Source organism: Apodemus sylvaticus, chromosome 17 (genome assembly GCF_947179515.1).
Source record: "Apodemus sylvaticus chromosome 17, mApoSyl1.1, whole genome shotgun sequence".
Lineage (NCBI taxonomy): Eukaryota > Metazoa > Chordata > Mammalia > Rodentia > Muridae > Apodemus > Apodemus sylvaticus.
Window position 1 is genome coordinate 60,603,202 of NC_067488.1, and position 11,892 is coordinate 60,615,093.

General features: G+C 64.7%; 1 protein-coding gene across 1 annotated transcript in view; it reads left to right on the forward strand.

Annotated features, from left to right (window-relative positions):
• Window positions 1–11,892, forward strand: part of Muc19 (mucin 19, oligomeric) — a 101,240-nt gene that overhangs the window by 49,873 nt on the left and 39,475 nt on the right. Inside the window, exons 43-61 of the mRNA XM_052160363.1 lie at window positions 38–496; window positions 539–1,168; window positions 1,325–1,684; window positions 1,754–2,761; window positions 2,819–2,941; window positions 3,035–3,403; window positions 3,446–4,591; window positions 4,631–5,653; window positions 5,696–5,809; window positions 5,921–6,310; window positions 6,353–6,841; window positions 6,884–7,360; window positions 7,412–8,434; window positions 8,477–8,875; window positions 8,930–9,478; window positions 9,521–10,150; window positions 10,298–10,666; window positions 10,709–11,338; window positions 11,486–11,854. Of these exons, the coding sequence (XP_052016323.1) occupies window positions 38–496; window positions 539–1,168; window positions 1,325–1,684; window positions 1,754–2,761; window positions 2,819–2,941; window positions 3,035–3,403; window positions 3,446–4,591; window positions 4,631–5,653; window positions 5,696–5,809; window positions 5,921–6,310; window positions 6,353–6,841; window positions 6,884–7,360; window positions 7,412–8,434; window positions 8,477–8,875; window positions 8,930–9,478; window positions 9,521–10,150; window positions 10,298–10,666; window positions 10,709–11,338; window positions 11,486–11,854 (10,557 nt within the window). The remainder of the gene's footprint in view (window positions 1–37; window positions 497–538; window positions 1,169–1,324; window positions 1,685–1,753; window positions 2,762–2,818; window positions 2,942–3,034; window positions 3,404–3,445; window positions 4,592–4,630; window positions 5,654–5,695; window positions 5,810–5,920; window positions 6,311–6,352; window positions 6,842–6,883; window positions 7,361–7,411; window positions 8,435–8,476; window positions 8,876–8,929; window positions 9,479–9,520; window positions 10,151–10,297; window positions 10,667–10,708; window positions 11,339–11,485; window positions 11,855–11,892) is intronic.

Here is an 11,892-nt window from a genome sequence, read left to right on the forward strand (position 1 = left end):
ACAGCAGCCCCTGCTGTGAGGTCCTCGGGTCCTGCAGCAAACACAGCTGGCACGGGTGTCCTGAGGGCAGCCCACAATGCAACTTCTGCTCCTGTCACCACATCTGGACCACCTGCTACCAGCTCAGACCTTGCAGGCTCCACCTCTGCAAGAGCAGGCAGCACCTCTGCGGCCCCTGCTGCAAGCACGGTTCCTGCCTCGACCTCTGTTCCTGCTGGTCCTGCCACCACAAACGGCCCTGCTGCAAGCTCAGCTGCTGCTGTATCCACAGCGGAGAGGGCTGGCACCACAGCGGGCCCAGGTGCAACCCCAGCCCCGGCTAGCTCCACACCTGGGAGAGCTGCTACCACACCAGAGGCTTCTGCCAGATCCTCTGCTCCTGCTGCCTCCACAGCTGCAAGAGAAGGGGCTGCAGCTGCCTTTAATTCAACCTCAGCTCCTGGCTCCACAATTGGAGGAGCAGGCAGCACAACCACAGGCTCCAGTGCAAGCACAGGTCCCGCTTCCTCCAGCTCTGGGGCACCTGCCAGCACAGCAGCCCCTGCTGTGAGCTCCTCTGCTCCTGTAGCGCCCACATCTGGCACGGGTGTCCCGAGGTTAGCCCCCAATGCAACCTCCGCTCCTGTCACCACATCTGGACCACCTGCCTCCAGCTCAGCCCATGCACCCTCCACCTCTGCAAGAGCAGGCAGCACCTCTGAAGCCTCCGCTGCAAGCCTGGCTCCTTCCTCGACCTCTGGGCCTGCCGGCCCTGCCACCACAGCCAGCCCTGCTGCCAACTCAGCTCCTGCTGCCTCCACCTCTGCAAGAGCAGGTAGCACCTCGGTAGCCTCTACTGCAAGCTCGGCTTCTGCCTCGACCTCTGTTCCTGCTGGCCCTGCCACCACAGCTGGCCCTGCTGCCAGCTCAGCTCCTGCTGCATCCACAGCCGAGACTGCTGGCACTACAGCGGGCCGAGCTGCAACCCTAGCCCTGGGAAGCTCCACAGCTGGGAGAGCTGCTACCACACCAGAGACTTCTGCCGAATCCTCTGCTTCTGCTGCCCCCACAGCTGCAAGAGAAGGCGCTGCACCTGCCTCTAATGCAACCTCAGCTCCCGCCTCCACAACTGGAGGAGCAGGTAGCACAACCACAGGCTCCAGTGCAAGCACAGGTCCTGCTGCCTCCAGTTCTGTAGCACCTGCAGGAACAGCAGCCCCTGGTGCAAGCTCCTCGGCTCCTGCAGCGCCCACAACTGGCACAGGTGTCCCGAGGGCAGCCCCCAATGCAACCTCTGCTCCTGTCTCCACATCTGGAGCACCTGCCGCCAGCGCAGCCCATGCAGCCTCCACCTCTGCAAGAGCAGGCAGCACCTCGGTGGCCCCTGCTGCAAGCTCGGCTCCTGCCTCGACCTCTGTTCCTGCTGGCCCTGCCACCACAGGCGGCCCTGCTGCCAGCTCAGCTCCTGCTGCATCCACAGCAGAGAGGCCTGGCAACACAGCAGGCCTAGCTGCAACCCCAGCCCCGGCTAGCTCCACAGCTGGGAGAGCTGCCAATACCCCAGTGGCTTCTGCAGGATCCTCTGCTCCTGCTGCCCCCACAGCTGCAAGAGAAAGCACTGCAGCTGCCTCTAATGCAACCTCAGCTCCTGCCTCCACAGCTGGAGGAGCAAGCAGCCCTACCACAGGCTCCAGTGCAAGCACAGGTCCAGTTGCTTCCAGCTCTGGGGCACCTGCCAGCACAGCAGCCCCTGCTGTGAGCTCCTCAGCTCCAGCAACAAACACAGCTGGCACTGATGTCCTAAGGGCAGCCCACAATGCAACCTCTGCTCCTGTCTCCACATCTGGACCTCCTGCCTCCAGCTCAGCCCTTGCAGGCTCCACCTCTGCAAGAGCAGGCAGCACCTCTGCGGCCCCTGCTGCAAGCACGGCTCCTGCCTCGACCTCTGTTCCTGCTGGCCCTGCCACCACAAAAGGCCCTGCTGCCAGCTCAGCTGCTGCTTTATCCACAGCGGAGAGGGCTGGCACCACAGCGGGCCCAGCTGCAACCCCAGCCCCGGCTAGCTCCACAGTTAGGAGAGCTGCTACCACACCAGAGGCTTCTGCCGAATCCTCTGCTCCTGCTGCCTCCACAGCTGCAAGAGAAGGGGCCGCAGCTGCCTCTAATGCAACCTCAGCTCCTGGCTCTACAATTGGAGGAGCAGGCAGCACAACCACAGGCTCCAGTGCAAGCACAGGTCCCGCTGCCTCCAGCTCTGGGGCACCTGCCAGCACAGCAGCCCCTGCTGTGAGCTCCTCTGCTCCTGCAGTGCCCACATCTGTCACGGGTGTCCCGAGGGCAGCCCCCAATGCAACCTCCGCTCCTGTCACAACATCTGCACCACCTGCCACCAGCTCTGCCCATGCACCCTCCACCTCTGCAAGAGCAGGCAGCACCTCTGAAGCCTCCGCTGCAAGCCTGGCTCCTGCCTCAACCTCTGTTCCTGCCGGCCCTGCCACCACAGTTGGCCCTGCTGCCAGCTCAGCTCCTCCTGCATCCACAGCCGAGACTGCTGGCACCACAGCGGGCCCAGCTGCAACCCCAGCCCCGGGAAGCTCCACAGCTGAGAGAGCTGCTACCACACCAGAGACTTCTGCCGAATCCTCTGCTTCTGCTGCCCCCACAGCTGCAAGAGAAGGCGCTACACCTGCCTCTAATGCAACCTCAGCTCCCGCCTCCACAACTGGAGGAGCAGGCAGCACAACCATAGGCTCCAGTGCAAGCACAGGTCCCGCTGCCTCCAGTTCTATACCACCTGCAGGAACAGCAGCCCCTGGTGCGAGCTCCTTGGCTCCTGCAGCGCCCACAGCTGGCACTGGTGTCCTGAGGGCAGCCCACAATTCAACCTCCGCTCCTGTTTCCACATCTGGACCTCCTGCCTCCAGCTCAGCCATTGCAGGCTCCACCTCTGCAAGAGCAGGCAGCACCTCTGTGGCCCCTGCTGCAAGCTCGGCTCCTTCCTCGACCTCTGGGACTGCCGGCACTGCCACCACAGTTGGCCCTGCTGCCAGCTCAGCTCCTGCTGCATCCACATCTGCAAGAGCAGGCAGCACCTCGGCAGCCTCTACTGCAACCTTGGCTCCTGCCTCGACCTCTGTGCTTGCCGGCCCTGCTACCACAGCCGGGCCTGCTGGCAGCTCAGCTCCTGCTGCATCCACAGCGGAGAGGGCTGGCACCACAGCGGGCCCAGCTGCAACCCCAACCCCGGCTAGCTCCACAGCTGGGAGAGCTGCCACCACTCCAGTGGCTTCTGCAGGATCCTCTGCTCCTGCTGCCTCCACAGCTGAAAGAGAAGTCGCTGCAGCTGCATCTAATGCAACCACAGCTCCCACCTCCACAGCTAGAAGAGCAGGCAGCACAACCACAGGCTCCAGTGCAAGCACAGGTCCTGCTGCCTCCAGCTCTGGGGCACCTACCAGCACAGCAGCCCCTGCTGCGAACTCCTCGGCTCCTGCGGCAAACACAGCTGGCACGGGTGTCCCGCGCGCAGCCCCCAATGCTACCTCCACTCCTGTCTCCACATCTGGACCACCTGCCTCCAGCTCAGCCCTTGCAGGCTCCACATCTGCAAGAGCAAGCAGCACCTCTGCGGCCCCTGCTGCAAGTTCGGCTCCTGCCTCAACCTCTCCCCCTGCTGGCCCTGCCACCACAGCTGGCCCTGCTGCCAGCTCTGCTCCTGCTGCCTCCACAGCCAATAGGGCTGGCACCACACTGGGCTCAGCTGCAACCCCAGGCCCGGCTAGCTCCACACCTGGGAGAGCTGCTACCACCCCAGTGGCATCTGCAGGATCCTCTGCTCCTGTTGCTTTTACAGCTGCAAGAGAAGGGGCCGCAGCTGCCTCTAACGCAACCTCAGCTCCTGGCTCCACAATTGAAGGAGCAGGCAGCACAACCACAGGCTCCAGTGCAAGCACAGGTACCGCTTCCTCCAGCTCTGGGGCAACTGCCAGCACAGCAGCCCCTGCTGTGAGCTCCTCTGCTCCTGCAGCACCCACATCTGTCACGGGTGTCCCGAGGGCAGCCGCCAATGCAACCTCCGCTCCTGTCACAACATCTGGACCACCTGCCACCAGCTCAGCCCATGCAGCCTCCACCTCTGCAAGAGCAGGCAGCACCTCTGAAGCCTCCGCTGCAAGCATGGCTCCTGCCTCAACCTCTGGACCTGCCGGCCCTGCCACCACAGCTGGCCCTGATGCCACCTCAGCTCCTGCAGCCTCCACCTCTGCAAGAGCAGGTAGCATCTCAGTAGCCTCTACTGCAAGCTCGGCTCCTGCCTCGACCTCTGTTCCTGCTGGCCCTGCCACCGCAGCCGGCCCTGCTGCCAGCTCAGCGGCTGCTGTAACCACAGCGGAGAGGGCTGGCACCACAGCGGGCCCAGCTGCAACCCCAGCCCCGGCTAGCTCCACAGCTGGGAGAGCTACCACCACCCCAGCAGCTTCTGCTGGATCCTCTGCTCCTGCTTCCACCACAGCTGCAAGAGAAGGCGCTGCACCTGCCTCTAATTCAACCTCAGCTCCCACCTCCACAGCGGGAGGAGCAAGCAGCCCAACCACAGTCTCCAGTGCAAGCACAGGTCCCGTTGCCTCCAGCTCTGGGGCACCTGCCAGCACAGCAGCCCCTGCTGCGAGCTCCTCGGCTCCTGTTGCAAACACAACTGGCACAGGTGTCCAGAGGGGAGCTCCCAATGCAACCTCCGCTCCTGTCTCCACATCTGGACCACCTTCCGCTAGCCCAGCCGATGCAGCCTCCACCTCCTCCAGAGCAGGCAGCACCTCGTCGGCCACTGCTGCAAGCACGGCTCCTGCCTCAACCTCTGTGCCTGCTGGCCCTGCCACCACAGCTGGCCCTGCTGCCAGCTCAGCACCTGCTGCATCCACAGCGGAGAGGGCTGGCACCACAGCGGGCCCAGCTGCAACCCCAGCCCAGGCTAGCTCCACAGCTGTGAGAGCTGCCAACACCCCAGTGGCTTCTGCAGAATCCTCTGCTCCTGCTGCCCCCACAGCTGCAAGAGAAGGCGCCGCAGCTGCCTCTAATGCAACCTCAGCTCCCGCCTCCACAGCTGGAGGAGCAAGCAGCCCAACCACAGGCTCCAGTGCAAGCACAGGTCCAGTTGCCTCCAGCTCTGGGGCCACTGCCAGCACAGCAGCCCCTGCTGTGAGGTCCTCGGTTCCTGCAGCAAACACAGCTGGCACGGGTGTCCTGCGGGCAGCCCACAATGCAACCTCCACTCCTGTCTCCACATTTGGACCACCTGCCACCAGCTCAGCCCTTGCAGGCTCCACCTCTGCAAGAGCAGGCAGCACCTCTGCGGCCCCTGCTGCAAGCACGGCTCCTGCCTCGACCTCTGTTCCTGCTGGCCCTGCCACCACAAACGGCCCTGCTGCAAGCTCAGCTGCTGCTGTATCCACAGCAGAGAGGGCTGGCACCACAGCGGGCCCAGCTGCAACCCCAGCCCTGGCTAGCTCCACAGCTGGGAGAGCTGCTACCACACCAGAGGCTTCTGCCGAATCCTCTGCTCCTGCTGCCTCCACAGCTGCAAGAGAAGCAGCCGCAGCTGCCTCTAATGCAACCTCAGCTCCTGGCTCAACAATTGGAGGAGCAGGCAGCACAACCACAGGCTCCAGTGCAAGCACAGGTCCCCCTTCCTCCAGCTCTGGGGCACCTGCCAGCACTGCAGCCCCTGCTGTGAGCTCCTCTGCTCCTGCAGTGCCCACATCTGGCACGGGTGTCCCGAGGTCAGCCCCCAATGCAACCTCCGCTCCTGTCACCACATCTGGACCACCTGCCTCCAGCTCAGCCCATGCACCCTCAACCTCTGCAAGAGCAGGCAGCACCTCTGAAGCCTCCGCTGCAAGCCTGGCTCCTTCCTCGACCTCTGGGCCTGCCGGCCCTGCCACCACAGCCGGCCATGCTGCCAGCTCATCTCCTGCTGCCTCAACCTCTGCAAGAGCAGGAAGCACCTCGGTGGCCCCTGCTGCAGGCTCGGCTCCAGCCTTGACCTCTACCCCTGCTGGCCCTGCCACCACAGCCGGCCCTGCTGCCAGCTCAGCTCCTTCTGCATCCACAGCGGAGAGGGCTGGCACTACACTGGGCCCAGTGTCAACCCCAGGCCCAGCCATCTCCACACCTGGGAGAGCTGCCACCACCCCAGCGGCTTCTGCAGGATCCTCTGCTCCTGCTGCCTCCACAGCTGCAAGAGAAGCGGCCGCAGCTGCCTCTAATGCAACCTCAGCTCCTGCCTCGACAGCTGGAGGAGCAGGCATCACAACCACAGGCTCCAGTGCAAGCACAGGTCCCATTACCTCCAGCTCTGGGGCACCTGCCAGCACAGCAGCCCCTGCTGCGAGCTCCTCGGCCCCTCCGGCAAACACGGCTGGCACTGGTGTCCTGAGGGCAGCCCACAATGCAACCTCTGCTCCAATGTCCACATCTGGACCACCTGCCGCCAGCTCAGCCCATGCAGTCTCTACCTCTGCAAGAGCAGGAAGCACCTCAGCGGCCCCTGCTGCAAGCACAGCTCCTGCCTCAACCTCTGTGCCTGCTGGCCCTGCCACCACAGCTGGCCCTGCTGCAAGCTCAACTGCTGCTGTATCCACAGCGGAGACGGCTGGCACCACAGCGGGCCCAGCTGCAACCCCGGCCCCGGCTAGCTCCACAGCTGGGAGAGCTGCCAACACCACAGTGGCTTCTGCAGGATCCTCTGCTCCTGCTGCCCTCACAGCTGCAAGAGAAGGCGCTGCACCTGCCTCTAATGCAACCTCAGCTCCTGCCTCCACAGCTGGAGGAGCAAGCATCACAACCACAGGCTCCAGTGCAAGCACAGGTCCAGTTGCCTCCAGCTCTGGGGCAACTGCCAGCACAGCAGCCCCTGCTGCGAGCTCCTCGGCTCCCGTGGCAAACACAGCTGGCACAGGTGTCCTGAGGGCAGCCCCCAATGCAACCTCCGCTCCTGTCTCCACTTCTGGACGTCCGGCCGCCAGCTCAGCCCATGCTGCCTCCACCTCTTCAACAGCAGGCAGCACCTCTGCGGCTCCTGCTGCAAGCACGGCTCCTGCCTCGACCTCTGTGCCTGCTGGCCATGCCACCACAGCTGGACCTGGTGCTAGCTCAGCTTCTGCTGCATCCACAGCGGAGAGGGCTGGCACCACACTGGGCCCAGTGTCAACCCCAGGCCCGGCTAGCTCCACACCTGGGAGAGCTGCCACCACCCCAGCGGCTTCTGCAGGATCCTCTGCTCCTGCTGCCTCCACAGCTGCAAGAGAAGCGGCCGCAGCTGCCTCTAATGCAACCTCAGCTCCTGCCTCGACAGCTGGAGGAGCAAACATCACAACCACAGGCTCCAGTGTAAGCACAGGTCCCATTACCTCCAGCTCTGGGGCACCTGCCAGCACAGCAGCCCCTGCTGCGAGTTCCTCGGCCCCTCCAGCAAACACGGCTGGCACTGGTGTCCTCAGGGCAGCCCACAATGCAACCTCTGCTCCAATATCCACATCTGGACCACCTGCCGCCAGCTCAGCCCATGCAGTCTCTATCTCTGCAAGAGCAGGAAGCACCTCGGCGGCCCCTGCTGCAAGCACGGCTCCTGCCTCGACCTCTGTGCCTGCTGGCCCTGCCACCACAGCTGGCCCTGCTGCAAGCTCAACTGCTGCTGTATCCACAGCGGAGACGGCTGGCACCACAGCGGGCCCAGCTGCAACCCCGGCCCCGGCTAGCTCCACAGCTGGGAGAGCTGCCACCACCTCAGCGGCTTCTGCAGGATCCTCTGCTCCTGCTGCTCCCACAGCTGCAAGAGAAGGCGCCTCAGCTGCCTCTAATGCAACCTCAGCTTCCGCCTCCACAGCTGGAGGAGCAGGCATCACAACCACAGGCTCCAGTGCAAGCACAGGTCCAGTTGCCTCCAGCTCTGGGGCAGCTGCAGGAACAGCAGCCCCTGGTGCGAGCTCCTCAGCTCCTGCAGCACCCACATCTGGCACGGGTGTCCCGAGGGCAGCCGCCAATACAACCTCTGCTCCTGTCTCCACATCTGGACCACCTGCGGCCAGCGCAGCCCATGCAGCCTCCACCTCTGGCAGAGCAGGCAGCACCTCTGCGGCCCCTTCTGCAAGCTCGGCTCCTGCCTCGACCTCTTCCCCTGCTGGCCCTGCCACCACAGCTGGCCCTGCTGCAAGCTCAACTGCTGCTGTATCCACAGCGGAGACGGCTGGCACCACAGCGGGCCCAGCTGCAACCCCAGCCCAGGCTAGCTCCACAGCTGAGAGAGCTGCCACCACCCCAGAGGCTTCTGCAGGATCCTCTGCTCCTGCTGCTCCCACAGCTGCAAGAGAAGGTGCCTCAGCTGCCTCTAATGCAACCTCAGCTCCCGCCTCGACAGCTGGAAGAGCAGGCATCACAACCACAGGCTCCAGTGCAAGCACAGGTCCCATTGCCTCCAGCTCTGGGGCACCTGCCAGCACAGCAGCTCCTGCTGCGAGCTCCTCGGCCCCTCCGGCAAACACGGCTGGCACTGGTGTCCCGAGGGCAGCCCACAATGCAACCTCTGCTCCTGTCTCCACATCTGGACCACCTGCGGCCAGCGCAGCCCATGCAGCCTCCACCTCTGGCAGAGCAGGCAGCACCTCGGCGGCCCCTGCTGCAAGCACAGCTCCTGCCTCAACCTCTGTGCCTGCTGGCCCTGCCACCACAGCTGGCCCCGCTGCAAGCTCAACTGCTGCTGTATCCACAGCGGAGAGGGCTGGCACCACAGCGGGCCCAGCTGCAACCCCGGCCCCGGCTAGCTCCACAGCTGGGAGAGCTGCCAACACCACAGCGGCTTCTGCAGGATCCTCTGCTCCTGCTGCCCCCACAGCTGCAAGAGAAGGTGCTACAGCTGCCTCTAATGCAACCTCAGCTCCCGCCTCCATAGCTGGAGGAGCAAGCAGCCCTACCACAGGCTCCAGTGCAAGCACAGGTCCAGTTGCCTCCAGCTCTGGGGCAACTGCCAGCACAGCAGCCCCTGCTGCGAGCTCCTCAGCTCCTGCAGCAAACACAGCTGGCACGGGTGTCCCGAGGGCAGCCCCCAATGCAACCTCTGCTCCTGTCTCCACATCTGGACCACCTGCCGCCAACGCAGCCCATGCAGCCTCCACCTCTGGCAGAGCAGGCAGCACCTCTGCGGCCCCTTCTGCAAGCTCGGCTCCTGCCTCGACCTCTCCCCCTGCTGGCCCTGCTGCCAGCTCAGCTCCTGCTGCATCCACAGCGGAGAGGGCTGGCACCACAGCAGGCCGAGCTGCAACCCCAGCCCAGGCTAGCTCCACAGCTGGGAGAGCTGCCACCACCCCAGCGGCTTCTGCAGGATCCTCTGCTCCTGCTGCTCCCACAGCTGCAAGAGAAGGTGCCTCAGCTGCCTCTAATGCAACCTCAGCTCCCGCCTCGACAGCTGGAGGAGCAGGCATCACAACCACAGGCTCCAGCGCAAGCACAGGTCCCATTGCCTCCAGCTCTGGGGCACCTGCCAGCACAGCAGCCCCTGCTGCAAGCTCCTCTGCTCCTGCGGTGCCCACATCTGTCACGGGTGTCCCGAGGTCAGCCCCCAATGCAACCTCCGCTCCTGTCACCACATCTGGACAACCTGCCTCCAGCTCAGCCCATGCAGCCTCCACCTCTGCAAGAGCAGGCAGCACCTCTGAAGCCTCCGCTGCAAGCCTGGCTCCTTCATCGACCTCTGGGCCTGCCGGCCCTGCCACCACAGCCGGCCCTGCTGCCAGCTCAGCTCCTGCTGCATCCACCTCTGCAAGAGCAGGAAGCACCTCGGCGGCCCCTGCTGCAAGCACGGCTCCTGCCTCAACCTCTGTTCCTGCTGGCCCTGCCACCACAGTTGGCCCTGCTGCCAGCTCAACTGCTGCTGTATCCACAGCCGAGAGGGCTGGCACCACAGCGGGCCCAGCTGCAACCCCGGCCCTGGCTAGCTCCACAGCTGGGAGAGCTGCCACCACCTCAGCGGCTTCTGCAGGATCCTCTGCTCCTGCTGCTCCCACAGCTGCAAGAGAAGGCGCCTCAGCTGCCTCTAATGCAACCTCAGCTCCCGCCTCCACAGCTGGAGGAGCAGGCATCACAACCACAGGCTCCAGTGCAAGCACAGGTCCAGTTGCCTCCAGCTCTGGGGCAGCTGCAGGAACAGCAGCCCCTGGTGCGAGCTCCTCAGCTCCTGCAGCACCCACATCTGGCACGGGTGTCCCGAGGGCAGCCCCCAATACAACCTCTGCTCCTGTCTCCACATCTGGACCACCTGCGGCCAGCGCAGCCCATGCAGCCTCCACCTCTGGCAGAGCAGGCAGCACCTCTGCGGCCCCTTCTGCAAGCTCGGCTCCTGCCTCGACCTCTCCCCCTGCTGGCCCTGCCACCACAGCTGGCCCTGCTGCCAGCTCAGCTCCTGCTGCATCCACAGCGGAGAGGGCTGGCACCACAGCGGGCCCAGCTGCAACCCCAGCCCAGGCTAGCTCCACAGCTGGGAGAGCTGCCACCACCCCAGCGGCTTCTGCAGGATCCTCTGCTCCTGCTGCTCCCACAGCTGCAAGAGAAGGTGCCTCAGCTGCCTCTAATGCAACCTCAGCTCCCGCCTCGACAGCTGGAGGAGCAGGCATCACAACCACAGGCTCCAGCGCAAGCACAGGTCCCATTGCCTCCAGCTCTGGGGCACCTGCCAGCACAGCAGCCCCTGCTGCAAGCTCCTCTGCTCCTGCGGTGCCCACATCTGTCACGGGTGTCCCGAGGTCAGCCCCCAATGCAACCTCCGCTCCTGTCACCACATCTGGACAACCTGCCTCCAGCTCAGCCCATGCAGCCTCCACCTCTGCAAGAGCAGGCAGCACCTCTGAAGCCTCCGCTGCAAGCCTGGCTCCTTCATCGACCTCTGGGCCTGCCGGCCCTGCCACCACAGCCGGCCCTGCTGCCAGCTCAGCTCCTGCTGCATCCACCTCTGCAAGAGCAGGAAGCACCTCGGCGGCCCCTGCTGCAAGCACGGCTCCTGCCTCAACCTCTGTTCCTGCTGGCCCTGCCACCACAGTTGGCCCTGCTGCCAGCTCAACTGCTGCTGTATCCACAGCCGAGAGGGCTGGCACCACAGCGGGCCCAGCTGCAACCCCGGCCCTGGCTAGCTCCACAGCTGGGAGAGCTGCCACCACCTCAGCGGCTTCTGCAGGATCCTCTGCTCCTGCTGCTCCCACAGCTGCAAGAGAAGGCGCCTCAGCTGCCTCTAATGCAACCTCAGCTCCCGCCTCCACAGCTGGAGGAGCAGGCATCACAACCACAGGCTCCAGTGCAAGCACAGGTCCAGTTGCCTCCAGCTCTGGGGCAGCTGCAGGAACAGCAGCCCCTGGTGCGAGCTCCTCAGCTCCTGCAGCACCCACATCTGGCACGGGTGTCCCGAGGGCAGCCCCCAATACAACCTCTGCTCCTGTCTCCACATCTGGACCACCTGCGGCCAGCGCAGCCCATGCAGCCTCCACCTCTGGCAGAGCAGGCAGCACCTCTGCGGCCCCTTCTGCAAGCTCGGCTCCTGCCTCGACCTCTCCCCCTGCTGGCCCTGCCACCACAGCTGGCCCTGCTGCCAGCTCAGCTCCTGCTGCATCCACAGCGGAGAGGGCTGGCACCACAGCGGGCCCAGCTGCAACCCCAGCCCAGGCTAGCTCCACAGCTGGGAGAGCTGCCACCACCCCAGCGGCTTCTGCAGGATCCTCTGCTCCTGCTGCTCCCACAGCTGCAAGAGAAGGTGCCTCAGCTGCCTCTAATGCAACCTCAGCTCCCGCCTCGACAGCTGGAGGAGCAGGCATCACAACCACAGGCTCCAGTGCAAGCACAGGTCCCATTGCCTCCAGCTCTGGGGCACCTGCCAGCACA